The sequence below is a fragment of the Cyclopterus lumpus genome, chromosome 3, assembly GCF_009769545.1.
Source record: "Cyclopterus lumpus isolate fCycLum1 chromosome 3, fCycLum1.pri, whole genome shotgun sequence".
Classification (NCBI taxonomy): domain Eukaryota; kingdom Metazoa; phylum Chordata; class Actinopteri; order Perciformes; family Cyclopteridae; genus Cyclopterus; species Cyclopterus lumpus.
Genome location: NC_046968.1, coordinates 3,617,005 through 3,644,902, shown reverse-complemented (window position 1 = coordinate 3,644,902; position 27,898 = coordinate 3,617,005). Strand labels below are relative to the sequence as shown.

General features: G+C 42.2%; 4 protein-coding genes across 7 annotated transcripts; 2 read left to right on the top strand and 2 right to left on the bottom strand.

The window, feature by feature from the left end:
* The first annotated feature begins 164 nt into the window (after positions 1 to 164).
* On the top strand, positions 165 to 2,788 carry fadd (Fas (tnfrsf6)-associated via death domain). Its single transcript, XM_034556692.1, has 2 exons — positions 165 to 568; positions 1,216 to 2,788. Exons 1-2 carry the CDS (start codon positions 268 to 270, stop codon positions 1,482 to 1,484), a joined length of 570 nt encoding a protein of 189 aa, XP_034412583.1. The 5' UTR covers positions 165 to 267; the 3' UTR covers positions 1,485 to 2,788.
* LOC117747399 (low choriolytic enzyme-like) lies at positions 2,694 to 10,594 on the bottom strand. Of its 2 annotated transcripts, XM_034556568.1 has the most exons (11): positions 10,355 to 10,594; positions 8,826 to 8,955; positions 8,548 to 8,609; positions 7,622 to 7,625; positions 7,401 to 7,478; positions 6,999 to 7,154; positions 6,608 to 6,728; positions 6,279 to 6,457; positions 5,550 to 5,631; positions 4,120 to 4,244; positions 2,694 to 2,968 (listed from the first exon to the last, which is right to left on the bottom strand). In XM_034556568.1, coding segments are annotated over exons 1-11 (951 nt in total). In that variant the 5' UTR covers positions 10,367 to 10,594; the 3' UTR covers positions 2,694 to 2,966. The 2 variants fall into 2 exon arrangements, with proteins under 2 accessions (XP_034412459.1, XP_034412467.1); XM_034556576.1 differs by lacking the exon at positions 8,826 to 8,955.
* LOC117747435 (low choriolytic enzyme-like) lies at positions 8,768 to 24,154 on the top strand. 3 transcript variants are annotated; one of them, XM_034556665.1, is made up of 10 exons: positions 8,768 to 8,783; positions 21,497 to 21,594; positions 21,741 to 21,829; positions 22,406 to 22,481; positions 22,598 to 22,753; positions 22,993 to 23,113; positions 23,194 to 23,372; positions 23,608 to 23,689; positions 23,778 to 23,902; positions 24,016 to 24,154. In XM_034556665.1, coding segments are annotated over exons 3-10 (819 nt in total). In that variant the 5' UTR covers positions 8,768 to 8,783; positions 21,497 to 21,594; positions 21,741 to 21,751; the 3' UTR covers positions 24,018 to 24,154. The 3 variants fall into 3 exon arrangements, with proteins under 3 accessions (XP_034412556.1, XP_034412538.1, XP_034412546.1); XM_034556647.1 differs by lacking the exon at positions 8,768 to 8,783 and adding an exon at positions 19,091 to 19,139; XM_034556655.1 differs by lacking the exon at positions 8,768 to 8,783 and adding an exon at positions 20,599 to 20,734.
* Positions 11,933 to 17,029, bottom strand: LOC117747423 (low choriolytic enzyme-like). Its single transcript, XM_034556621.1, has 10 exons — positions 16,919 to 17,029; positions 16,460 to 16,490; positions 16,309 to 16,374; positions 15,417 to 15,569; positions 14,525 to 14,642; positions 14,210 to 14,388; positions 13,169 to 13,250; positions 12,694 to 12,818; positions 12,413 to 12,499; positions 11,933 to 12,179 (listed from the first exon to the last, which is right to left on the bottom strand). Exons 1-9 carry the CDS (start codon positions 16,979 to 16,981, stop codon positions 12,444 to 12,446), a joined length of 873 nt encoding a protein of 290 aa, XP_034412512.1. The 5' UTR covers positions 16,982 to 17,029; the 3' UTR covers positions 11,933 to 12,179; positions 12,413 to 12,443.
* Positions 24,155 to 27,898: the final 3,744 nt, after the last annotated feature.

The window sequence follows — 27,898 nt, the reverse complement described above, 5'->3', positions numbered from 1 at the left end:
CTCAATAACGTTTCCAGAGAACAGAGAACTCAAAATAAGTGGCTCGTGTTACTCAGGTGTGACTGAAAGCAGGTAAGTTAAGTAACTCCGGTAAATACTTACACACACACACACACACACACACGCCTATCTTCAACACGAAGCGGGGACCTGTGACGGCTAGCGCCGCAGACCAACAGACGAGACGAGCGGAAGTGAAAGTAAAAGCGAGGCTTTTCCTGGTTCGGTCGGACGGCGGAGGGTTCCGACCTGCGCGTCCGAAGCGACATGAGCTCCTTACAGTTCAGCAGCGTGTTACTGGACATCTCGAACCAGCTGGCCCAGAAGCAGCTAGAGGATATGAAGTTCCTGTGCCGAGACTTTGTCGGGAAACGGGCGCTGGAGAACATCACTAGCGGGATTCAGCTGTTCCAGGTGCTGACGGAGCAAGGCCGACTGGGCGCCGACAAGACCGAGTTCCTGTCCAAGCTCCTCAAAGACATTCACCGGAGCGACCTCTCGGACAAATTGGACAACTTCGAGAGTGGGGCCGGAGTCAGCGACGGCCAGCCGGACGCGGCGGAGAGAGGTAGGCTGGACGTGTGTAGAGCCGACGTTAGAGGCTCCCAGTACTACCGCCATTACTGTCTAACCAAGGCAGGCTAATACAACTGTACTGACATGACATGTCTTTCCTTCTGGAGGTTGTGGGCTGGTTTCGACTGACCGCTACAATATGCTAATACTGTGATGGTGCTCAGCCAGCCTCCGCATATAGATTGTTTGATGTACTTGACAAAAACACCACCCATAAAGTTGTGGGGGTTGTGGGGGAGGGGGGTATTTTACGAACCACTACCCCTTGACCAGTGACCTTCTTCAGGACGGGTGTTTTTAAAAACATTTAACATTTCATAATTTTTTTTTAATACATAGAAAGTGAGAATTGATCATCTCAGTGCTGTACAACTCGATGTAAGCATTCATGTAAAAAAAAAGGCCTTTACGTCGTGGGTTTTAGGAATATCTTTTTCAAATCGATATATTTTTCGAACTGTATGTCGTAATACTTATATATATATATATATATATATATATATATATATATATATATATATATGTATGTATGTATGTATGTATGTATGTATGTATGTATGTATGTATATATATATATATCTGTGTGTGTGTGTGTGTGTGTGTGTGTGTGTGTGTATATCTCATCTCCCTCCTCGTCAGCCAAACTGGACATCGCCACCGACGTGATCGCAGAGAACCTGGGGAGGACCTGGCGCAAGTTGGGCCGCACTCTGGGTGTGACTGATGTCAAGCTAGAGTCCATCTCCAGGAGGCACACAGATCTAGAGGAGACGGCCAGGGAGCTGCTGAAAGAGTGGAGGAAGAGCCGGGGAGCCAAGGCCCGAGCGTCAGATCTGGTGGCGGCCCTGAGAGCCTGCAAGCTCAACCTGACTGCCGACAAGGTGGAGGACAGTCTTCCAACCCCCTGATGTCGACGGCCCATTTTACAGATGAGACTGACGTGAACTCTGAGAGTGAAATTAGAGCCGTGTTTAAACCTTGAAGATTCTCTTCTTTTTTTTATAATCACCTTCTGATCAATAAATCGACTTCCTGAACATCAACAAACATGGTAATAGAGTAATGTTTCATAAACGGGGAGCTGAAAGGATGAACGCAACGTGTTATTAATTGTAATGCGTCACCAAATGATCATTCAACATGGGGACTTCTGCGGGTGATGGTGGACGTAGGGCTTGGCAGCACAGTGGTATGAACAGTTTAGGGGGGGGGTTACCAAATTAAAGTGTAAAATAAATCAATTGTGTAGAGACGTTTTTTTGTTTTCAAATACAAATGGCAGCATCGCAATTGGTCTAAAATTACGTAAAAAAACCATAAACTGTATATAAGAAGTGGATGTAGTCATGGTGACGTCACCTGTAGGTTTGTGAACCATGTTTTTTCTTGAGTTTTTTGCAAGCGATGAACAGAAGTTACCGTGTTTGGACTGTGTAGGAGTGATATAGAGACGCCGTATACGGCTCTGGTACCGGCAGCGAAGTCTAGTAGTCTATTTGACTCAAAATGGACCATCATTTAATACATGTACATCATGCTGTATTGAAGAAGACTTGAAACTAGAGATTGAGACCATAAACTAATGTTTACATTGTTTACTGAGAGAAGTAAAAAGTAGAGTCTATACAATCTGACCTCCTTTTGCAACTGGAGGTGTCGCCCCCTGCTGGTCAGCAGAGAGAATGCCGGTTTTAAGACACTTCTGCTTCTGTTTAATCAGCAGAACCTGAGGACAATACAGGTATACAGGGCTGTTCTTGGGTAGTGCAATACCGGCTCTAAAAAGTCTGGTGAGTTTTATAAGCATCCAATCACGTGACATGTGGATACATATGATCAGTTATTTAACTTTTGTGAAATCTGCTTGCTTACTTTCTGGCAGAGTCACTTTTGTTTAAGTGATCAAACAAACAAGACGCAGCGTGTTCATTCGCAAGCTTTAAAGGTGCTGTTAGGCAGAGCCTGGTTAGCTCTTTGTGCTAAGCTAGGCTAATCAGCTGCTGGCCGGCGCTTCATATTTTACACATGTGCTCATGTTCCAAAATGATGAAATATTTCTTTTAAGATGTTTTTTTACTTTGAATGAAAATCAAATGAGTAGAAATGAATCATACCAGTACAAGGGAGAGTGGCTTTATTTTATGATCAGAAGACATTAAACTGTTGACATTGATTGTGTTATGTGATATATGAAAATAAAAGTTATATTGAAGGGAAGCGTCTCATTAACATTCTTTGTCATTCCATAATTAAACAGAGTTGGATGCTAAGGAAGTCTGCGGGTTTATTGTTGCAGGACATCCCAAAACTGCCGTCCACCCGAAACCCTCATCCGTTTCATCAGCGTGCTCCGTGATGTCATGGAGCTCAGGGCAAAGGTCATGTGCAGTTTCTGCAGAATGAAAAAGGCGTGTCATTAGGGTGCAGCCTGAAGCGGGATTGACAGTTGCTTGCTGTGTGAATATTCCAAAGATGTCTCCTTGAACATAGGATAGATTCACATTAAGTCTGTCTCTAAACAATTTGAGGCAGACACAGTCACCTCATTCAAGAATAGACTTAAGACTTTCCTCTTTAATAGTGCTTATAGTTAGGGCTGAATCAGGTTTGCCCTGGTCGAGCCCCTTGATATGCTGCTATAGGCTTATAGGCTGTTGGGGGATGTTTAAGGATACACTGAGCACCTATCTCCTCTTCTCTCTCTCCTTATGGATGAATTTACATCTTTCCATTGCACCTTATTAACTCTGCTTCCTCCCCGGAGTCTTTGTGACTTCACGTCTCATAGGGTCCATTGGACCTGGAGGTGTCTGCTGCCTGGTGAGCCGGCCTCCCGCGTTGGCCCTGCTGATGCGCCCCGCCCCCCCTCCTCTCTACCTCCTTCTGTTTCATGGATTCTGTTTTCATGGATTCCTGATCTGATGTGAGGTCCTGGGACAGGGATGTCGTATGTGTACAGATTGTAAAGACCTCTGAGGCAAATTTGTAATTTGTGATAATGGGCTATACAAAATAAACTGAATTGAAAAATTGAAAAATGAAATGCCCATATCCATGTTCATAAAATATACACATGTATTTTTTACTACATACTGCAGCTACCCTTTTCCCGCCCTGTTCGTACAGTTGCATGCAGTCTGACTTCAATTGGCACAGACTACTTTGTCCCTCTTGCTCATATATCTGCTATGCTAAGGATTGTGGGTTAGAATAGCATGTTGCATTTGACATATGAATTGGGACACACTATAAAAAAAAAAGTGTCATCCTAAATAGTATGGTAGTATGGTTGCTTTTGTGTGTTTTTGTAAGAATATTGTTTGGCATTTCTGCTTTATTTTGAAAATGAGCGAGACAGGGGGAGGAACACTTACAGTTTTTCTAGCTTGCAGTGCAGTATTTATACTCCACGCTTCTTCAAATTGTACGGCCACTCCTTTCTTTATTTACCAAAGGGGCATTCAAGAGGGCAAAGGCCTCTTTCAGTTTTCAGAGACTGCAGGGAATTACAAGGTTTTCCTACATTTTCCGCAGTATACTTACAGCACTTGTACAGCCTGTTCAGCCTATCGATGTCATTTCTGCTCATTTGGGTGGCCTGGCCGAAGGACACATTGCTGTTGGGAATGGGCACCATGGTGGGACGGTTGTTCTTGGAGAAGGCGTACCTGGGGAGTCACGGACACCAGCGGGTTAGGATTGGGGAGTTCTGTGATGTGTCATGTGGTCATGTTTAAAAGCAGATCCACGTTAGTTGTGCTACTCTTCCAAAGTCCCTGATGAACCACCTCTATGGCAAATCACTGTCAAAATTCGAGAGCGCAAATGAGAGCATTTAATTTACTTTGCCGAGCGCTTTTACATCACTCCGCGAGCAAAAGTCACTCTCGCACAAGCTAAAGTCGCGCGCGAATTTTTAACCTGTTTGCTCGCGAAACTTTAACCTGCTCGACAGCGAGCCTGTTACCTGCTCTGTCGCGAGTAGTTTTTCTTTTTGACAGTAAGTGGGAAGAGCTAGTCACCATTTTATCTCTACATCGAATTGGATTAAAGTTCCTAGTAGGCGGGATAAAGCTATTTTGCGATCGGCAAATAATTACAGAAAACAGGGGAGCCAGTATGAGGCATGGCTGACCACAAGGAGGTAACGTATATCTTCTAAAACCTATTTATTTAGTAAGTGATTGGTGTAACATTTATCATGTTCTTTGCTTTACAGTTATCTTAGTAATTTTAATATCTCTCTTTGGGTTACTCCACGCCATCAGAAGACCGGGTGTGATATCCAGCCAATCCAAGGACGAGGATTGTAACCAATTAGATGTAGAGATACAATGGTGACTAGCTCCGCACACTTACTGTCAAAAAGGTAACAGACTCGCGAGCGAGCAAGTTATGCCGCTTTACTCGCGTGAGTTTCGACGCCAGACAAGTTGTGCTGCGTTCACACCAAACGCGCGACCAGATCCCATGCAAAGTCAATGCACAGATGCGTTTAGACGCGAAAAGGGGGCGTGGCTTAGCTCCGTAAAAACTGTCTAAACGCGTCTGTGCATTGACTTTGCATGTGATCTCGTCGCGTGAAAAAATCGCAAAAAGTTTGGTGTGAACGCACCATTAAAGTTTCGCGAGCGAGCAGGTTAAAAATTCGCGAGTGGGACTTTTGCTTGCAGAGTGATGTAAAAGCGCTCGTAAGTTACACGCAAGGCTGTTTGATTTGCGTGCACGCATTGGCTCTCATTTGGACTCTCTTGACAGTGATTTGCCATCTTGTTCAGGCCATTAGACTTCCCTAAAGTCAGCCAGTGAGATAGCCTCCAGGGTGTCCTGCTAGTGGGAGAAGTCGCTCATATCGGAGCACATGCTGATTGAAGTGATAATAATGAGAAGCATACAAAGAAACACTGATAGCTACTACGTCTATGCAGAAAAATGGAAATGTGTGAAGGACACAAACGTGACATCATCCATACTTCTCATATTGCATGACAGAGCTGTAGTCATAAGAAGTTCCCTGGTTCAGGGTGGCAATCTTATCGAAGTTGTACTCCATGCCTGCAGTTGAGAGAAAACTGTAAGTGCGAAATCACAGACATTTACCATTTTAAAGTGAAGTTAGAAGATTTGTATTTCAGTATTGCAAACATGAGGGTGAAAAGCGTTTTTTTAATTTATTTAGAACTCTAATAATATGCTCTTCCCAATACTGGTATGATTTAAGATGCAGTTCTACTTATGGCCACTAGATGGTGGCTCTTTAAAAACACAGACTTTACAGAAATTCATACAGAATCCACTTTTATGAGTTGGTAAATTACCAGCAAAATCACTTTATTACATCATCTTACGATTTTGGGTCTAGTTATTTCCCTTTTTCCAGACAAGATCCAGTAAATGTGGTTTAAATGTGCTGGGCTCGAGAGGCCGCTTTGTGGGGAAAGCCCGACGCTCGCAATGAAAATGTCCTCTGAGTGTGAGAAAACAGCAATACGTACAATCAAAGCCTTTGGGCAATGAAAGCAGGTGCCACAAACCTGATGCAGATTGCCCCACTGTTATCTAATTGGCTATTTGCCAAGTACTGTTGTCGTCATTTGCTCGGTAATCTGGGGCCAAATGGGCCTTTTGCCCCTTTTATTCAGGTTTAACTCAAACAGACCAAAAACAAAGTCACGATGTTATGTATGCTGAAGCCGGCGAACCGTCGATGATGTTCTCCCACTGCACCCGGATGTGGTTGTCCCTGTCGGAGCGGGTCTGCTCGTGGTTGAAGCCCAGGGCGTGGAGCAGCTCGTGCTGGACGGTGCCGTGGTACAGGCAACCCTGGCGGCTCAGAGACACAGTCTGAGCACCGCCCTGGCGACCCACGAAGGAATAGCAGCTGTCGACGCACAAACAAGACACCCGGCGGTGTTGAGAAATCACACAGAATATCACCATGCATGGCTGTAAAGTGCCGGCCTACAGGCCTTGTAGAACAAAAACAGTTGAAGGAAAAAAAGTAAGAACATAAAAAAAGTTGGACCCTTACCCGTCCCTGGACTCGATGCTCAGCCACTCGTTGTCTCCATTCTGGTAGGGTCTAAAATGAATGCAGGAAACCGTGGAGAAAGACTCCAGTCCACGAGTGATGATGGACTGCTCTCGAGAGGCTGGCAGGGCAAATTTGAAAGGTTGAGAATATCTGTAGCAGCAGAGCTTTATCTTCACCTGAATGATTTATGTTCTGTCATTGAACTGCACAATGCACTGTGTCACTGACAGCTTCGGGTCTTTATTATCTTGCAGGGCATTACGGAGAAATAAAACCTTTTTTGGTCCCCATAAGTCAACTCGTGTGGTTGTACAGAAATCAAAATATTCATTTGGAAGTGGCCGCAAGGTCAAAAAGAATACATTTAAATAGAAGAATCACTGCTCACAGTAGTGGTTGGCGATGTAATAGGGGATGTAGACCTTCCCATCGGTCCACTTTCTCCACAGGCAGCTCCTGGCGGTGCAGGGGTCGGCGTTTCTGTCGGCCTCAGACTTGATGGCGATGTCGCCTTGGATCAGGACGGGCTGGTCCAAGTCGGGGTCTGCAGGACCAACACGGGCGTGAGTGGGGAAATATACAGCGGGGAAACCAACCGTTTGTTGTACTGCACAGATTGGCGCTTTGCAAATTGTTTATTCAGTGGTACGTTGAAGTGTGCTTTCAGTGGAGCAACCCTATGTTTACAAAACAAAATGGTGCGTTCAATGGAAGCCTTTTTTAAAGCAATATGTCCTACCGTGACCTCGACGACGTGGTTACGGTTCAGGTCGGGAAAAGCTCTACTCACTGCGGTCTCTGTTGGCTCGCTCCAGCAGCTCACCAACAGAAAGCTCCCTGGATGTGTCCTCCTCAATGGCAGCCACATCTGCACAACATATGGCACAGTGTCAACTGAGCTGAGTGAGGTCAGGATCACTTTCACTTCAAATACATTTGCACATATACAATATACTGTATATATTTTATTTAATAAGTATTGATAAAGAAGGGCTTTAATTTCATTCTCACCTTCCTGCACTCGTCCACAGCGAAATGGAAAAGAAGAAGAATCAACAGTTATGGAGACAGAATACAGATCAGCTCTTACTATTATGCACTGGCTCCTGCAGCTGTGTGAAATGTTGTAATATTTTGATTCTGAAGGTTTTGATTGATGAAAAAGTATTATGTATATATATATATATATATATATATATATATATATATATATATATATATATATATATATATATATATATATATATATATATATATATATATATATCATTAACGTTTCACAACATGGACTTATTTAATAATGACTTTATATATTGAAAATGTTGAGGCTCCATGTGTTTCAGCCTATAAGCGGTTTGGATTTTTGGTTTTGTTGCCTTTACGCGTCTGGAAATGTCCACATATCTTTCAAAATGTTCTCTGTAGCTTTATACTTGAACTTCAATCAATGTCATCGTCAGACTTTAATCTGTAAACTAGAGCTTTTCATTTTCAAATAATTTATATTATATAATCAATAACTAATATCCATTTGACATCTTAACATTCTCTGTTTTTAGAGCAAACAAAACTGCATGTATAAATAAATAAGTAATACGAATGAAATTAGATAAAATACAAAAAATGAAATACAGTATGTCTCTGTTTTTGGCTCCAAGACATGTCTGTGTTGGTTTCCAATATGTACTTGTTCCTTTTGGCCTGATTGTCTCCAGCAGTTGATGAAACATTAAATATGTAACATTGTTCTCGATCTATTTCCCTCTTTCTGGGTGATTTATACTTTCCTAGGTGGAGCCTCAACCCGAAAACATTATATTTCAAATAAAATAAAGTGTTGTGACAGGATTTTTGTGTGCCTCTTTTTCCACATTAATGACATTGGTTTGCGATTGGCCGGTTTGGAGCTCCTTCATGTCATGGAGTGAATATCTTACCTCGGCCCAGGAAGAGGACACCAACAGCAGGCTCACGAGAGACCAAGAGAACACCAACATGGCTGCAACCAGAGAGATTGAAGAAGATTAATCAATAATAATTAAGATTCATTATTAATCATTCTAATCCATCTAGGTTATATGACCTATACTGTGACTGATGGGGTTCCAACCTGAAGCCTCTTCAGAGAATGAATACCTTGCTTCTCCCCGGGGACACTTTTTATACAGTACAGGTACTCACACACAACATGATATATCAGAGAGTGCAAACACACCTTTATCACCGTGAAGGGAACATTCTGAGTCTGAGAAGCACTGCGACTCACACAGGTGTGTCCATGGGTGGGTGCAGCACAGTGGGGCCTTTTGCTTTTCTCTTTTATCTGTGCAGCTGTGGAAATAGTTCTACATATCCAACAGTTCTTTATTAGTCTAATTGAAAAACAACATTTGTGAAGTAGAATTAAACAAAAGAAAAGCTCAAATATCTTAAACATTTCTTTCAAAGTAATATATAAATTCTTGTTTTTCATGCGCTGGTCAATTTTGAGATTTGGGGCTATTTGGGCTTCTTTGCTATCTTCTTTCAGACTAGTGGAAAGTGAACACCCACAATACATTTCTAGATTTTATTTTATTACTTGGCCTATTTGCGTCAACATTTCAAAGAATCAAAGAATCTCCTTAATGTTTCCTGGTGATCAACATCATTAAAGATATTTGGCCTTCTTCCACTGTGGTGTCTCCCCATAACTGAAGATGACATGAACGTATTACTGTATTGTACCATCAACCAAATACAGCATATTGTATTTACAGTCTAAAATTGGCCTCCATTGTTAGTATACCTTTTCATAGTGTTCACGTGCTGATTTTTAACTGATCGATTTGGTTACAGGTGTTTTCACAGGTGCATTCTGGGTGTACTTGATTGACGATTGAGTGTGTAATTTCAATGGCAGTGTTTAGCAAAATTTAATGATGTGTCTGCGGTTAAGCCTGGTCAAACAGATAGACTACATGAGGGAATAATTATGCCAAGTCTTGGCGTTTGCAAAAAAGAAGAACAAAAACATGCCTGATTGTATACAGATTGTAAAGCCCTCTCAGGCAAATTTGTAATTTGTGATATTGGGCTATACAAAATAAACTGAATTGAATTGAATTGAATTGATTGTTGAAAAAGGGATTGGGTCCGGCTCACATCGTCATAGAGCCACTTCCTCTCAAAGGTGTTGGAAGGGGTCTCGATCTAGTCAAGTTCTTTCAAAGCCCACCCTGTCACATTTAGGTTCCTGCTAACCCTCCTGTATGGGGTCAGATCAGTCTCAATAATTGCAAATGCACACAGAGAGACTCACAAATGCAAACACAAAGATTCACAATTCGCAAATGAGGGCGACATCTGATTGGCTACAGATAGGTCTATGTTGAAAAAAATATCGACCTAGTCCACTCTTCTTCTCTGTGCGGTAGGCACGGCCTATTACACAGTACATTTTTACAAATGAGCGATTGGCAGAAATCTTCCTGCATATCAGTGATATTTGGTGCTCTGGTCCCATCCCACTTTCACAGATTCCTGGCGCCAAACATAAAACGCACTTTGGACAGTATTTTGGCACAGGCCTTAACCTCCCACGGCCGTATTTGGAGTCCCAACACCCCACGCCAACTTTCCATTAAACAGAAAGTGCACGCAAATAAGTGTCCACATACTTTTGGCCATACAATGTACTTTTTTTGAGGGTGCGTTTTTTCTTTTTAGCTTAATTGCTTATTTTATCTGAGAAAGAAATCTCACCTCAAGGTCCATTTTGTAGCTGTCCTGGAGCTTTCCATATGATCACATGGGCTTCGTCAACAGACGGGTTTTGTCCTAAGTGGAGAATGTGTGTGTGTTAAATGTAATCACTTTCACAATTAATTGTACTATCGTCCTGATTCACGCATCAAACGTCCTCATCGGCTTTTCCATGCGTTATGTTTGAGAGTCTGAGTTTGAAACATCTGTCACTCTGTCTGAGAGAAAGAACACACACACCCTGCTCTGCTCTTATCAGTGTGGGACATTCAACACACTGGCAATGTAACCCCCGCCCGCCTGCAGCAGGAAACTGATGAGACAAGACCAGACAGGCACATACTGTACGTAGCTACTGGGGACGGTTCATTGCATCCATAGCTAATACGGACGGACAGAAGGATGACTGTTGTTGCAGGAGAATGGAAAGAAGGCAGAATATGATTATGCAGAATATGATTATGAACACTGTAATTAATTTATTAGGCTCAATGTTTCAGGCTAAACTTAAATTATATAACTCATCAAACCCGACACTGGGGAATGCTCAGCCTCACCTGTCTGAATGGAAATGATGATAAATTATGTAGAAAGTGTTTCCTCTCTTCAGCTCTGCTGACTTTAATTCTATCCAGAACACAAGTTATTGAGGGAAATAATAGATCATGAAAAGACAAATCTTTTTATAAATGAAGTTGTTTGTAGTCCTTTTGTTGTTCAGACCAACAAAGTTTTAGTAAACAAATCTAATATAACTTGAGTTTTTAATCTGTGATCCGTCTTCACTGTGGTATGAAACTCCAGAGATGTTGAGAACAATCAGATCAGCTGCATCGACCAATAAAATAAATGATGAAATACATGCATAGGCGGTTAGCAGACTATATGACCGTGAAAAATGAAGCATATTGTACTGTATGTTAGAATGTTTTGATGTGAGGTTCCCTTTAATTTTCTCGAAAACTGTTAAGTCAAATATCTATGGACACACGCACACACACACACACACGCACACACACACACACACACACACACACACACACACATGGTGACAGGCAGGGCCCAAGTGAAGCCTCTGTTCTCACTTGTGGTACTACATGACAGAGCCGTGATTGTAGGGAATGCCCTGGTTGAAGTCATATTTTCTATTACATTGAGACTTTTTAAAGAACATGAATGAAATGAATACACGTTTGTGGATGTCAGGAGCACAAGAAGACTGTTGTTGTACATAACCTTTATCAGCTCACAGACGGCTACAGAACTTCTACTCAAAAGCAGGAGACTAAAACAAAGATTATTGATTCATCATTTATTTATCCTGAACTAGTTTCTGTTTAGAAGTGGACTTTTTCAGGAAGCTACAGAGTGTTTGAAAGTCAGTTTGAAAGGGTGGGGAAAACAAGACCATAAATAATCGTCCGTGCAACTGCCAATGGCTGTGAACGAGGACGAGGAATGAGAGGGCACCTCAACAGTTCCTTATTGTTGGTGTGCTAATCCCTGTTCTAGAGGAACCTTGGGTTTCACTTGTTTTTTCTTGGATTAAATTATGGAGCAAACACACACAGGCTGATGTTAAGATATGTGAATACTTTTTTTATTATTCATTATTAGTATATGTATCAAGCTCACAAGCAGTTAGTTATATTGGGGTACATTTATGATGATGGACACTTTTATTTCTCATAAGGACAGCACAAATTAATTTCATCAAAGCTTCAATTAAAGCAAGTTCATTAAGCGCAAGAGGCATTTCTAGTTTTCCTCGTAGATGATCAAAAGAAAGAAGTTGCATCACTTTGTCTCATTTCCTCTTGATTTCCTGTTGGAAGGAAAAAGGGATTTGTTCAAACTCTTGAATGAATGCACGTACATGTGCACTAACACATGGACATGCACACTAACACACGGGCGCACACACTAACACATGGACATAGTGGTGGTGCAATCACTATCTTAGAACGGCAAGACGCACACTTTACAACAAATAAAAATAGCAACTCTTCCCTTTGCAGACAGAATGTACAGCCAGGCTCATCTGAGTATCATACTTACGTTACATCGCGTTGACGATAGACTTTCATCTCTAGAGGAAATGCTTTCTTTGCACAGGTTTCAGGTCAGGCCTGGAAGCAGTCGAATCTGACATGAATTCAAAGAGACAGCAAACTCTGTAAAAGCTGCTTGCTTTCCTCATGCTACTGCTACAATGCATACACACATATACAGGTGTTGATCTTCCCCGGGTGTTCAATCCCACTTATATCCGAGAGTACTGGTGGGAGCCAGGTAGCAACACAGAAGTTGAGTTGGGGAGGTTGTAAAAAGATACGTACTGCAGCGATAGAGGCGGTTCACCCGAAGGATGTCCGTGGGACTCATCTGGGTGGCTCTGCCGATGGCGACATTGCCGTCGGGGATGGGAACGATGGTCGGCCTCCTGTTCCTAGTGAAGGCGAACCTGTGGTGCAATAAACACAGAGGCTATGAGGGGTTTGAACTGTCCACCTGGACGGTTTTAATGACCTCTGAGAGCTGATGAGCTTAAAGCTGCATTAAGAAGTTGAAAGCTGAAAACATGTCGTCTGACACAAAACCAGCTTATGAAGTCGTTACGGCTGACATGTTAGCAAACAAGAGAAACATCATTATTTAGACGCGTTTGTGTCCTGATGGCCGGAAAAAAAGGTTCACATTTTTTTAAGTTTGTCTCAAAACAATATTCACATGCTGATAACAACATTGCAATGAAAACCTTTTAAAATCTTCAGCTGAACATTACAATATGTTTTCATATATGTGAGACGCTACCTTCCATAGTGCATGACAGAGTTGTAGTCGTAGGGAGTGCCGAGGTTCCTTGTTTGGATCCTCCTGAAGTTGCTCTCCATACCTGTAAATAATCACACAGCTCAATCAGATGTGTTTCCACTACACAACTGCTACAATGATATATGATAAAGTCATATTATGATCTGATTTGATATCATTTTTCAGCTTCTTAATTTAATGGTGGTTTCAACTAAAACATGTGTACATGCTTTAATGTTCAAAAACACCATTATTTTTCTCAAACTGTCTGTCTGGATATACCTATATTCTGATTGGTCAGTATTTCCAGTCTTCTGCATCTGCGTTGTCGCCTTCTTCACAGCCGGGTACTCACTGGATGGGTCCACTACTCAGAGTTTAAGGTACTGCTACTGGTGACTGTTTACTTGTGACATCACAACCTTGCGGCTGACGGCTCTTTTTAAAGGCAGCGTTTCTGAATACGGGCCGTGTACATTTTTTTTACATGAATTGAGCGTTTTGATATACGTTCACTATATCTATAAGGCCTAGACTGGATTTATGATTAAAAAAAGAAGTGGGAATCTAACTTTCTACAATATGAGACCTGAAACCTTTTTTCTCTTGAGAGCTTAACATTACTGAAGGTCAGTTGTGTTATTTGTGGAGATCTTATTGTGGTTGTGTCTATCATTTGAAAAATTCTTGACTAAAGTTCCATTATTGGTCATAATAATAATAATGGACCTGTACTTGTATAGCACTTTTCTAGTCTTCCGACCACTCAAAGCGTTTTAACACTACATGACATCATTCACCCATTCACACCCATTCATACACTGATGAGAGGAGCTAAGGCTCCACCTGTCCATCAGCAGTAACTAACCTTCATACACACATTCACACACCATAGACAGAGCTACAGGAGCAATTTGGGGTGAAGTGTCTTGTCCAAGGACACATCGACGTGGGCTAGCGGAGCCGGGGATCAAAACGCGATCCTCTGATTGAAGGACGACCCTGCTCACCACTATGCCACAGTCGCCCATAATAACCCACCAGGAATAACGTTCTCCAGCAAGATGCGAACATGCTGGTCCCTGTCGGACCGGGTCTGCTCATGATTGAAGCCCAGGGCGTGCAGCAGCTCGTGTTGGATGATTTGCCGGAAAACACAACCGCGGCGACTCAAAGACACAACCTGGCCTCGCCCCCGACGCCCGATAAACGAGAAACACCTGAAAGAGAGTAAATCAAACCTCCAAACAGTAAAACAGATGAAGCAGCACCATTGGGAATAAGTTACATTGTAAATAAGGGTCTATAAGATCATATTCATGAATGTATATGTGATACGTATGTTGGGGTCCGTACCCGGAGCGTGACTGGATGTCCACAAAGTCCACCTGTCTGTTGTAGGGGGTGAAGCGGATGCAGGTGGAATCAGCAAAGGAACGTAGACCTTGGATGATGGTATCTCTCTCTGTTTGGCCTTGACAGGAAACAAACCCCCAAAAAACAATTATTATCAGTTCAGTGGGTTTTATTGATTTAATCTTCTACTTAACTCTGCCATCTTAGTCAAATTTTATTTTTAGGTAATAGCAACACTAATTGTCTTCCTCCTTGTGTAGACTATGTGTTTAGGCAAAATACTACTACTACTACTATTACTATTACTACGACCACCACTGCTTCTACTAGCCTATTAGTACTACTACTACTACTACTACTACTACTACTACTACTACTACTACTACTACTAGTACTACTACTACTACCACCACTGCTTCTCCTAGCCTACTAGTACGGCTACTACTAAAAATACACAAGTGTGCATGTGATATTGGTAAATGATGGAACCAACTGCCAAGAGACGCCAATCGCTCCTTCCCCATGTCCTACCCCCCTACCTCTGGCACTCTTGCATTAACCATGCCCATCTTCTAAAGTGGCCTACATGTTTATCTCAACTATACACCTGTAAAACACAGTTTTCAATGTATCGCGGTGACAGAATCTGTCCACAGAAAGACTTATAAACACCTGACTGTCCTGAAGTGCTGACCCTGAAGTACTTAAAACCACTTATGTGGTAGTCTCTGACGTCTCCAGGACCAGATGTTGCCATGACGACACACACACACACACACACACACACACACACACACACACACACACACACACACACACACACACACACACAGACTCCTGAGGTGAAAATGGTACACGGCTGGTAAAAAGAATCCCTGCCCTCAGTACTTACTGTAGTCCCTGGAGATGCGGTAGGGTACGTAGACGTTGCCATCGGTGGCTTTGGGCCACAGGCAACCTCGTATTGTGCAGGGATCAGCGTTCTGTAGACCTGTTGGCACTGCAATGTCACCAAACATCACCAGAGGGTCATCGAAGTTCTTTCCTGCAAAACGACGTAAGCATAAGTGAGAACATGTTGTCATCATTTTTATTAAGCTGCATTTCATTTTCGTGACTAAACGGCGGTGTTAATTCTGAGTCTGATACAACAACGCCTCCCCCACCAACACAGTCTCAGTACGGGAAAGTCACAAAATATATTGATTGGTGAAGATGGATAACTTTGGGCTAAGATATATTTGGTCTCTTTTTTGTGCATGCTCTGCACGACTTTCAAACTAATATATTAAAAGTACACCATGCTGTTTTCTGTCAATTGGAACGACATAAGTGAACTAAACAGATGTTGGGTTTAGGCAACAAAAGCACTAATTTAGTTTAAGAATCCGTCACAAACTCGTCACTTAACAACAGCGCTTTGGGCCACGCAGACTCCTGGTTGACCCTTCCACCATAATTTGTCTTTCTCAGTAATCAAAACTACCCCACTAGATCTGACTGTTACATAATAGCATGGAAGCATTTCATTTGTGTGACCAGCACAAAAATGGATCCTTTAATTGCTTAGTGACATCAAATAATTACAAATTTGTGTCCACGTACCTAAATTGCAAGATTGCATTTTCATATTTCGTCTTCATACTGTCTGCAACACCAGCATTATGTTATATTTCTAATTTTTTTTTCATTTCAATATTCACTCCTATTTTTACGGTTAGATTATTAATATTGTGCATTTTCTTAAATGAAGAAAGAATAAAGCAGTGCCGTGATGAACATACCAACATTAATATTGGCCTTCTCTAACAGCGTGGAGACGCTGAACTCGTCATCCTCAACGGTGTTGCCTGTGGAAGAGAAACAATTGGTATGAGGTTCTTGAAGTACCACGATATATATTTACATAATTTTCACTTTCTGAAACTCTCTTACCAGAGTACTCCTCACTCTTTTCAAAAGGACCCTGTGATTAGACAAAGTTGGTTAATTGTCGATGACGGAATAAAAGATGTAAATAGATAGATAGAAATAGCATGTAGTAACTAAACTATATTTCATGTTCACGTCATCTTCAAGACAGAGAAATATACATTTGAGCATTCCTGCATTTCATTAGATTGGAATGCAATCAACAAACTACAAAGTATGACGTGCAACACAGAATCACATTTAGCTTTTAGACATTGACTAAATTGTCTTTAAGAAACAGTTTCAAATTCCCCACGATTCAATTAAAACAATAATTTTAATCACTGTACTGTACATTGTAAATTATTGAAGAAAAATGTGGGACTTTTTAAATTTCTAATGTTTCATATTTCATTTCAAATTGTGTCATAATAAATGTTATGTATTTACATCTAATAATCAAGACATAATTAGTGTGCTTACCTGTATGGTGAAACTGTGTACGGAGCAGAAGAGGACACAGAGTGCAGCCGCCTGGAGGATCATGGCTGGTTATAGGACAGCAGCAGACCGAGTCTGAGGGAACAGAGGTGTTTATAACTTATATAGGAGGGAAATGTAACGAACGTCCATCCTAATATGGAGCAATGCTCACCAAACACTTGTTGACAAATTCAGCCCAACCAGAAGTGGCAGTTATTACTTCAAACGGACTGAGGTTTGTGTAAGATGTGAGCTTTGTTTTCTTCTGTTTGTCCCCAGGAATGAACCAATTACATATTTTATGAGAAACAGGTCAAATTGATCAATTGATTAAACATTATCTTGTTTGGGACTTCAACAGGAAAAACAAGTTTTTAACGGAGAAATATTGTTTTTCATGGACTGGTCAGTTTTGAGATTGTTCTCATCTTTCAGTCAATATATTTTATCCTAAATTCACCAAAGATTGCTATGAGTTAATGTCTCATCTACATATTCAAACATAACTTGTATTTGTATAGCACATCTCAACAACAAGGTCATTCAAAGGGATTCCGTGTTAAAATGAGTCAGTTTCATACTGATATATATTCCTTTTTTTACCTGTCTTCAAAATGTATTGCATGTTACAAAATATTCATTAAAGGCTGTTTTCACAAAATGAGCCATAATTCTGCACTTCACTTACATACACCAAACGTTACAGGTTCTTTCTTATATATATTCTGCAGGTTTTCACAGAGGTGTTTGTTCATATATCATTCATATATCACCCAAATGCCCCCCATCCCTGTCCCCATGTCCAAGTCCTAGGGGATCCCCTCAAATATAAATGTATATAGCAACTAAAAGAAGAGGACATAGATGAGGAGTGGGCAGAATTAAATGTGAATAAAAGAGTGTGTGTATATTTTCCTTCATCCTTGAAATGTGGATTGGAAATCAAGGAGATGAATATATTGATGGCTGCGGACCAGGTTTGACTGAAAACAGCTTTTTTATTGCTGAGAGTGGAGGACATGTTTTGTTCAAGGATATATAATCTATTAGAATTAGTTTTTTAATTTCCAGTTCAAAAGGATAGTCTCCGTGGTGATAATGGTAAACCCTAAGGAGAAGACAACTTAAATCACGTACTGATTCTTTAGTGGTCCGTATGAAGCTGACCTGGTACTCGGATCATAATAATAACAGAACACCTGTTTACACAACCCTTCTGTGTGGTTACAGTCTGAGCTGCAGAGCTGAAAACAACGTTTTTGAGTTGACATGACTTCTCCAAAATGTGGGCCCGTTGCAAAGTGTGTTTGATTTACACACAGTCTGTATGTGTTACAAACACCTTAGAAAACAGGAACAAGGACCATGAGGAAAAAATGCTTGAATTAAAGATTGTTTCAGACTTAATAACAGTGGAATAGTCATACAAATATCATTGATGGAATGTAATTACATGTACTCAAGTACTGTACCGAAGGTACTTGTACTTTTATATTTCTTTATACTTCTAATTCAATACATTCTGGAAGCCAGATTTGTACTTTTGCCTGAACTACATTTATTTATCAGGAATGGAAAATAAATCTTATAATAAATGATGATGTTCTATTATGATATAAAGAGAATAATAATAAGCCCCACCTTTACCAGCTGCAACATTATAGTGACGAAAACATTAATACATCAATAATTACAAGCCAGGAGATATAATATGTATTATTCTGCAAAGGGACATTCTGCATAGTGAGTACTTTTCATTTTGGTTCATTTTCAAGTACATTTTGATGCCAATATTTACTTGTAACAGAATATTTCTACATTGTAGTATTGCTACTTTAACTTAAGTAATATATATGAGTACGTCTGTCAAAAACTATCATGAGATTATGTTCTGCTTTAATTGGATTGATCCCTCGTTTTAATAAAGCATAACTAATAAGTACCTTAAGACCAGTGAAAGACATAGCATGAAGTCGTGACTTCTGCATGGAAGCGTAACGGTCCCACATTGTGACTTTCTGTCATCATTCTGTTGCAACAACTTGTCATCACAGCCGGACATTTCCAAATATTACATTACATTACATTACATGTCATTTAGCTGACGCTTTTTTCCAAAGCGACTTACAATAAGTGCATAAAACCGTGAGTCCAAACCCAGAACAACAAGAATCAAGAAAGTACAATTTCTTCAATAAAGTTAAACTACAAAGTACTATCCGTAAGTGCCATTTAAGTGCTACTAAAGTGCTATCGGTAAGGGACATTTAAGTGCTACTACGGTATTTAAGTGCTACCTATTCAAGGTATAGTCGAAAAAGATGTGTTTTTAGTTTGCGCCGGAAGATGTAGAGACTTTCTGCTATCCTGATGTCAATGGGAAGCTCGTTCCACCAATGAGGAGCCAGCACAGCAAACAGTCGTGATTTAGCTCGAAGTGAAGGAGCTACAAGCAGATTGGCAGAAGCCGAGCGAAGTGAACGGGCTGGGGTGTACGGTTTGACCATGTCCTGGATGTAGACCGGACCCGATCTGTTCGCAGCACGGTACGCAAATACCAATGTTTTGAAGCGGATGCGGGCGGCCACCGGTAACCAGTGAAGGTCGCGGAGGAGCGGAGTAGTGTGGGTAAATTTCGGTCGGTTGAAGACCAGTCGAGCAGCTGCATTCTGGATGAGCTGTAGAGGTCGAATGGCATTAGCAGGTAGACCTGCCAAGAGGGAGTTGCAATAGTCCAGCCGTGAGATGACCAGAGCCTGGACCAGAACCTGTGCCGCCTTCTGAGTGAGAAGGGGTCGTATTCTCCTGATGTTGTACAGCATGTACCTACAGGAGCGTGTTATTGCGGCAATGTTGGCAGTCAGGGAAAGTTGAGTGTCGAGCGTCACTCCGAGGTTCCTGGCAGTCGGAGTCGGAACCAGCACTGAGTTGTTGAAGTTAATAGTTAGCTCGCTCTAGAGTTTTGGAGAGGAAGGGAAGGAGAGAGACAGGTCTGTAGTTGTTGACTTCAAATAGAGCATGTCTGTTGATGTCCCTAGAAGATGGAAGCAATAAGTGTGCAGGAGGCCCAACATACTGATTACCATGTGCTGGTGTCTGTTTAAAAAACTAAATGATTATGTTTGTGCAGAATGTCAAAAGTCAAAGTCAAAGTCAGCTTTATTGTCAATTTCTCGATATACCAAACATACAGAGGAGTTGAAAAAACGTTTCTCTCTAGTCCAACAAATAAAGTGAATACCAAATAATAAAGTGCAAGTAAATAAATATAAAAACATTGAGACAAATTATATGAAAAAAGCTATTATTATATGTATTTAGCATCACTCGGATATAGAGAGTCTTAAAGGAGACTCTTAAAGGAGACGAAGGAGAGAGTTCAGCTTCCTAACAGCCTGGTGGACGAAGCTGTTTGAGAGTCTGGTGGTGCGGGGGGCGGGGGCTGGAGTCGCTCACAATCAGGGTCACTTTGCGGGTGAGGCGGGTGTCATAAATGTCCTGCAGGGAGGGCAGTGAGGCACCAATGATCCTTCCAGCTGTGTTCACTATGCGCTGCAGGGCTTTCCTGTTGAAGTCAGTGCAGCTTCTGCCCCACACAGTGATGCAGTTGGTCAGAATGCTCTCAATGGTGCCTTGGTAAAAGGTGCACATGATGGGTGGGGGGTTCTTGCCTTCTTTAGTTTATGGAGACAGTAGAGGCGCCTCTGGGCTTTCTTTGCCAGTGATGTTGTGTTGGCTGTCCACGAGAGGTCCTCACCGATGTCCACCCCCAGGAATCTGGTGCTGCTCACTCTCTCTACATCAGCACCATTGATGGTCAGTGGTGGGTGTGGCCTCAATAACAATCTCATTGGTTTTGCTGTTATTCAGGAGGATGTAGTCTCTGCACCATGTGGTCAGAAGGCTGACCTCCTTCATGCTGACCGAACATTTTGAGTCACACCTGTTTGCTCTTTCCTGATGTTCCTGATGCTGATCTACGACAACATCAGCCCATAAAAACACCTAACTAAACAAGCGTGTGTCATTCATACACTTTTATTGATAATGTGTGAAATAAACTGAAACGTTGGAGGCAAATTAATTATCAAGCAGACACAAAATCCCTGCTTATGTTGAGGAACAATTCTAATTATTGTCTTTTCTCCTGTTATGAATATCAATGATTTGGTTTGTAGGCCTCTGTTGTGAATATTTAGTTCACACAGAGTCCTGATGCGTCCAACAGACACAGTGCAGACACAAAAATTGATTCTCACAGGGACCTTCTGGAATATTACAACATGTACAATACAGCTCCATCAAACCGTGCCATTAAATACATTTGCAATTACAGTTAGTAAGTTATAACATTTCATACAATTAATTCATCCAAAACTGAAGTGCCAATGAGGAATAGTTGTATATGAAGTGGCAACCTTGAACTTTCTGCAGCATGAAGTGAATTTACCTTTCATACAAGTGTTCAATTCCCACCCGTATAGAGAAGTGTACAGTAGGCATGGCTTCTGTCAGACTCATGTGTCCAAAACCATATGTGACTGATAAGCCTGTGGATTTTTGCTGATTCTTTCTTAGGAACAAGATAATCCATATTTGGGCTCACTGGCGCAGTCTAACGTGTATAAAAACCTGGAGGGAACCCTCAGCTGCACAAGTCCACATAAGGATTCAAGGTGAGTTCAACTGCAAACGTCTGCAGCTCAATATGCAATTCAAAAGTGTTCCCCTTCTTTCTACTGCCTGTTGTATTTGTGGTTGGTTCAAACAATGTCTCACCTCTGAATGGAGGCCGGAGCTGACTCCTGTCTGTGTCCTGCAGGTCTGCTAAGGATGGCTCGCATGTCTGTGTTCAGGTTCTCCGCTGTGGCTCTGCTGCTGCTGTCCGCCTGCTGTTGGGCCGACAATGAGGTAGATCTCAGTGAGAGAGGAGCAGTGAGATATCTGGTCCTTCGTCCACACTCCCACATGTTGTTAAAACATGTTGCACGTCTTCTGTCACGGTCACTAACATGAACGGCCTCCTGTCTCTCACATGAAGCCACTCGTCTTTTCCCATTGACAAAGCAGCTGTTAGGAGGTTAATTAGAGCATTTATTTACACCTCAGGGGAGTTTCCCTGTTGTTGTGTCATGTTTAGTTCATTTCTCTCAGATGATGATACAGTTTGTGTCATACGGTGCACTTTATCTACAAAGCTTCAGGTTCTATGATGCTGAACGTGTGTCTCATAATCTCTCTGTACTTCTGAGTGGTTTAACATGAAACTGCCACTTTAAGAAACTGTGTCACGTTGACTTTGAGCTGTAACTTCAAGTCCTGGTTTTGTTTCTAATGTGTTTGTCTTTCCTCCTCTCATCCCACGCTGAACCTGCAGGCAGGTATGTGATCTACTCTGATGATCAGAGCTGTTGTTCCGACATGCTCAGTACTGTAACCGTTGTATTTGTACACAAAGTGAACGTGCGTTGTTGTTGATGTCACTGTGCAGAGGACGTTGCAGAGGAGGACTCCGCGGAGCTTTCTGTCTCTGAGCTGCTGGAGAGAGCCAACAGGAATCTGAGTGAGTGAGCTGCTGTGGTCACCGTGCTCCTCCAGACAGCTGCTGATAGTTCTACTCTCTTCTTCTGGTCGCAGCACTTTAACAGCTGTCTGACCGGCTGCTGTGATGTGTTTCAGTCCGCTCCGCCGATGACCCCATCCTGATCGGAGGAGACATCGCCATCGACAGCGAGGCCGAGAGAAACGCCGACCCCTGCACCAGCCGAGGCTGCAAGTGGGGAAAGTTCACTGACGGGAAGGTCTACATTCCTTATTACCTCACCAACCACTTCTGTAAGTGTCACGCAGAGGCCTGGGAGGCCCATACACACACACGCACACACATGCACGCACGCACACATACACACACGCACACACACACTCACACACACACACACATACTGGAGGCTTTCACTTCTAATGCAGCAACTTTGACAAAAGGGAGCTTGAAAATCTATCAGATATTTGGGGCCCGTATGGTCCTCTGTATTTCACGGTAAACAGCTGATTGTTGTGTGCTGTGGTCCCACCAGCCTCCAGAGAGAAGGCCATCATCACCCGTGGATTGGAGTCCTTCTCTTCCTTCTCCTGCATCCGCTTTAGGCCCAGCAGAAGCAGCGACCGCGACTGGCTGAGCATCGAGTCCCAGAACGGGTAAGAAAGGAACAGTTGTGGAGCCGTTCACAGTTGAGAGCTTTCCCTGTGTTGTTCAACTCATCTCTGGTCGGTTCCAGCTGCTACTCCTTCGTCGGCCGTCGTGGAGGGAAGCAGGTGGTGTCTCTGGCCCGTAGCGGATGCCTCTACCACGGCACCATCCAACACGAGCTGCTCCACGCTCTGGGCTTCAACCACGAACAGACCCGCTCCGACAGGGACAACCACATCAGAGTCATGCTGCAGAACGTTCAGTCTGGTAATGCAGCTGTTTGTTCATCTGATATATCAGCGAGGAGAGCTGGTTAAGATAAGAACATTCAGAGAAGAGACACTGAATTGTTCCCTCTTATAAAACATGCAGACCTCATGTTGAATACTTCTGTTTATTAGTCGCATTCTGCCGCCCTTTAAGGGAGCTAACGGCTCCTTCACATCTCTTTGTGGCTTTAACGTCAACTATAATGTTGTTCTGTCTTCTTGTTATTTTCCAGGAATGGAGCACAACTTCAGGAAGATCGCCACCCTCAACCAGGGCACTCCCTACGATTACGGCTCTGTCATGCAGTACCACAAGTGAGAGCAAGAGGCTTCACTTGGGCCGTGCTGTTTGTCACCATGTGTGTGTGTGTGTGGTTCCCTCTAATGCTGTGTTCTCCTGCAGATACGCCTTCTCCAAGAACAACCAGCCCACCATGGTCCCCATCCCCAACTCCAACGTGAACTTTGGCAACGCCAAGGAGATGAGCCGCACCGACATCGCCAGGCTCAACACGCTCTACGGCTGCTGTGAGTGTCCACACAAGCACACTGACATCATCCATGTTCCACACGCTGCCTGTCTGTACTTTGTGTCCATCACTCACTGTCTGACCTGATCTCTGTGTTTTTCCCCGTTACAGAAGAAGCCCGCTCAGATGTCCTGACAGGACGCACAGAGGTAATATGGCCTCCTGGTGCTCTCTGAACAGCAGCAGCTTCAGACCTGAACTCATCACCTCAACAGTCATTGATGCCACAATAAAGAGACTTTGACTGGAACACGGCTCTCTCTTTGCATTCTTTCATCACGACCATGTGGGTTTCCTCAAACGCGGACTGAGCATATTCATTCAGTCATTCATGTATTTATTCAGAAGGTCCTGGTATGACTCCTTATACTTGTGATGAGGACATTCAAATGTCTCCAAGTTGTAGACTGAATATGTAAAGGAACTTACAGGAACTTAAGAGGATAACATCAAACACTTTAAAAGGCATCGGCCATCAATATAACGGCATCTCAGAAAGAGATTGTAATAAGGATAAACACACAATTGAATTCAATGTAATATAACAAACCAAGACAGAAATCTCGATGTAGTTATGAATTCAGACTTCAACCTGAACAGTCATATCAAGACAATTACAAATACTATCGCCTGAAGAATATATCAGGATTTGGAAAAACTTGCCCATGCATTTATCTTCAGTAGACTTGACTACTGTTATGGTGTGTTTACATGTCTCTGTAAAAAGTCAATCAGAAAGCCCCAGCTGATTCAGAACGCTGCAGCTCGAGTCCTCACTAAGGCTGCGGTCGAATAGTCAAATAATTTCCTCCTAGCGTCTATTCCTAACCACTTCTCCTTGACCTCTGTGGAAAACATCACAGGGTCAAGGAAAGATGGGAAGGAGAATACATGAGGAGTTAGGAAAAGACAACAGCGGTGTTTAACGAATCCGACTTCACTTTCACTAAACTACGTAGTTGTGAGGCATCAGCAGACGGCTGTTAGTGACGACGGTCTGCAGCGGTGAAAATACAATGTTCAGGAGATGGACTACAAAAAGGTAATCTTAGATAGAACATAAACAACCTGGTTCAAAGTATTATTTCATTAACAACATAAACAACCTCGTTCATTGTATTACTTTATTAGCAACATAAACAACCCAGTTCAAAGTATTACTTTATTAACAACATAAACAACCCAGTTCAAAGTATTACAGTTCAAAGTATTACTTCATTAACAACATAAACAACCCAGCACCCACCTACTTTATCAATGAGGTTGGAATATAAATGAAAGAAGAATATAAAAGTGAAACCAAGGGATCGTCACAGAGTATAAAGCTACTAAACTGTCTCATTGTTCACTTTAAAACATGCTATGTTCTCCCACTAACAATATAGCATATCCCTTTATGTTGTTATGGTTTGTATGCAGATTATAATCTGATCATAAGAATATGCAAAAAATAGTTAATGAAACACTACACAACTCAGTGTGGCCTAGAAGGGTTGACTTGATAGTGTTTGACCAGCTCTTATCATGGCGGCCACTTATACTTCCATTAGGAACCTTCCTAATCAAAGAGGACTATTTGACCGCAGTCTCAGACTAAGAAGTGGATTACATCACTCCAGTTCTGAAGTCTTTGCACTGGCTTCCTGTCTAACAAAGAATTGACTTTAATATCCTGCTTCTGGTTTATAAAGCACGTAATGGTTTGGGGCCTACATCCAATAATATACTAATGAAAGTTGATGGCTCATACATATCTGCACTCATTTTGTTTTGCACAGGTTGCACGTTATTGTTGTTTTTAAAAGATATTCAGTGTAAAACTCAGTTAAACTCTTTATTGCCAATAATCTTAATTTGTTTAGTTTTTCACAGGTTTCACTTTATTGTTATTATATTAAAAAATAGTCAGTGCAAAACAGGCTAATTGCCAAATATTAGTTATTTTTTGCACAGATAGAACTTTGTTTGCATTGTTCTAACAAAGTGATTGCCCTTTTTTGTCTGATGGAGCAATCTGGTTTACTTGAAAGTGATAGCATATTTCTTTATTCTATTATTTGAAAAAGCACAGAGGGAGGAGTCACAACCAGTTATTTCAATAACAATTCAGCATAGACCATTTTGTTAATTCAATTCAATTCAGTTTATTTTGTATAGCCCAATATCACAAATTACAAATTTGCCTCAGAGGGCTTTACAATCTGTACAAATACGACATCCCTGTCCCAGGACCTCACATCGAATCAGGAAAAACTCCCCAAAAATAACCTTTCACAGGGACAAAAAGAGAAGAAACCTTCAGGAGAGCAACAGAGGAGGATCCCTCTTCCCGAATGGACAGATGCAATAGATGTCATGTGTACAGAATGAACAGCATTACAAAGTTACATAAACACATTACATGAATATGACAATGTATAGAGCCTCTTTTTTTTTTCCGCTGACGAGCAGGTCGAAATAGTCGCATGAATTTCAAATACTGTTTAACTAAGAGAACGAGTAAGCGTGTCACGTTAAACTGATACGAAGAAAGGGTGACGTTAAACACAGGTAAAAAAGAAATTCGAATTTATAGTGACGACTATATCTAAGCGTGTTGAACACGTACCACAACGAAAGATGGGTGGTAAGCAAAGTAAAGGGGTTCCGGTGCCTAGTGGCCCTATTGTAGATATCATGACGAAAATACACTGAGAGGGTTGTGTAGTATTTTTACAGTACTGGTCTGATAAATTTGGGTTTCCCGTGGGGGGATCCCTGTCAAAAGAGAAACTTTTGATGTTAAAGAAATATATGGAAGAAGAAGAAGAAAAGAGACAGAAAAGTAAGAAAAGTATAAAAATCAAGGTATTGTTTGAAATGGATGAACAAAGAAAGTGTTGGGAAACTTGGATGAGCGAATGCGAATATAACGAGAAAAAAGACAAAGTACCAAGGTTTTAACAATGGCTCAGGTGCCACGTAAAAATAATAAAAATAAACCGCTGAATCTAAGTCTGGCAATCACTCATCTTCCTCCCATCACCGCAAATGGGGCACATTTCGATGAGCAGTTTACAATATTCTGTCAACAACTTATGCCCACAGGTGCTGAAATAGCGCGACCCCTGATGCATCACGGTACCCTACGCCAAAATCAGCAGGGCCATAGAAGGAGGAAATGGTCTCGAGGTTCTTCCCGTCGACGTTCTGTGGGGTCATGCTGACAATTTCCCCTATCAAGCACATCTTACTGCCCTAACCGAGAGAATCGCCGAAGAGTTTCCGGTGAAAATCGACGTGTCCATCGTCAACGGGACCAAGCAACGCAAAGATGAATCAGCAGGTGACTTCTACCACCAACTCCTAGAGGTGTGCCAGCTTCATGGGGGACTCACAAAACCAGAAGATGGCCCTGATGCAAGAGTAATGTTCATTTGCGAAAACTATCTCAAAGCAGCGTTCCTCAATAGTAGTACGGTTGTTACTTCTGCTGCTACTACTGCGGAGCTCTGTTGTCGGTGTTGCTGCTTAATCTCCGGCTAATTTGCTGAACGCACCCGCCATCTTTTTTTCCGAGATGCAAGCTCCACGTGTCTTGGACGCGACGGTCAGAAGCGGGTCCCCAGTTCTAGTTATGTCGAGAATATGTGGATGTTGTCTGGCCGCAGAAACGACCGAAGGTTGGGCTTACTACTGTGGCATCACAAGGGGACAGGTAGTGGAGGGGCGCTACAAAATGGCCACCAGGGCAAGAACTACATCTCCCAGCCTGCCTCACCGCTCACCCAGTTGCAGCTGCTTAAGGCACCTGATTGAGGCAGGGCTGGAAGACTTAAGAGAGAGTACCTGGGAAGGAGAGGGGACAAGCGGAAGGTGAACCCACAAGCACCTGGAAGAGGACGACAAAGAAGAGGACCTCGTAGCTTGGATTCACCAGTGTTGAGTTTTGTTTGGTTAACTAACCACTTTCTCCTCCGGGATGTTTTATGTTTTCTAACTGGACCTTTTTTTT

Excerpts from the sequence above, each read along its gene's own strand:
- fadd (XM_034556692.1), top strand. The coding sequence starts at position 268 with ATGAGCTCCTTACAGTTCAGCAGCGTGTTACTGGACATCTCGAACCAG. Across the intron at positions 569-1,215 it reads GCCGGACGCGGCGGAGAGAG|CCAAACTGGACATCGCCACC; the intron begins GTAGGCTGGACG and ends CCTCCTCGTCAG.
- LOC117747399 (XM_034556568.1), bottom strand. Across the intron at positions 8,610-8,825 it reads TTCCCTTCACGGTGATAAAG|CCATGTTGGTGTTCTCTTGG; the intron begins GTGTGTTTGCAC and ends CTCTGGTTGCAG. Across the intron at positions 4,245-5,549 it reads TCTGTCATGCAATATGAGAA|GTACGCCTTCTCCAAGAACA; the intron begins GTATGGATGATG and ends GTGACTCCCCAG.
- LOC117747423 (XM_034556621.1), bottom strand. The coding sequence starts at position 16,981 with ATGATCCTCCAGGCGGCTGCACTCTGTGTCCTCTTCTGCTCCGTACAC. Across the intron at positions 15,570-16,308 it reads GAAGGCCAATATTAATGTTG|GAAAGAACTTCGATGACCCT; the intron begins GTATGTTCATCA and ends GTCGTTTTGCAG. Across the intron at positions 14,643-15,416 it reads CCGCATCTCCAGGGACTACA|GCCAAACAGAGAGAGATACC; the intron begins GTAAGTACTGAG and ends TTTCCTGTCAAG.
- LOC117747435 (XM_034556665.1), top strand. The coding sequence starts at position 21,752 with ATGGCTCGCATGTCTGTGTTCAGGTTCTCCGCTGTGGCTCTGCTGCTG. Across the intron at positions 21,830-22,405 it reads GCTGTTGGGCCGACAATGAG|GCAGAGGACGTTGCAGAGGA; the intron begins GTAGATCTCAGT and ends TGATGTCACTGT. Across the intron at positions 22,482-22,597 it reads GAGAGCCAACAGGAATCTGA|TCCGCTCCGCCGATGACCCC; the intron begins GTGAGTGAGCTG and ends GATGTGTTTCAG.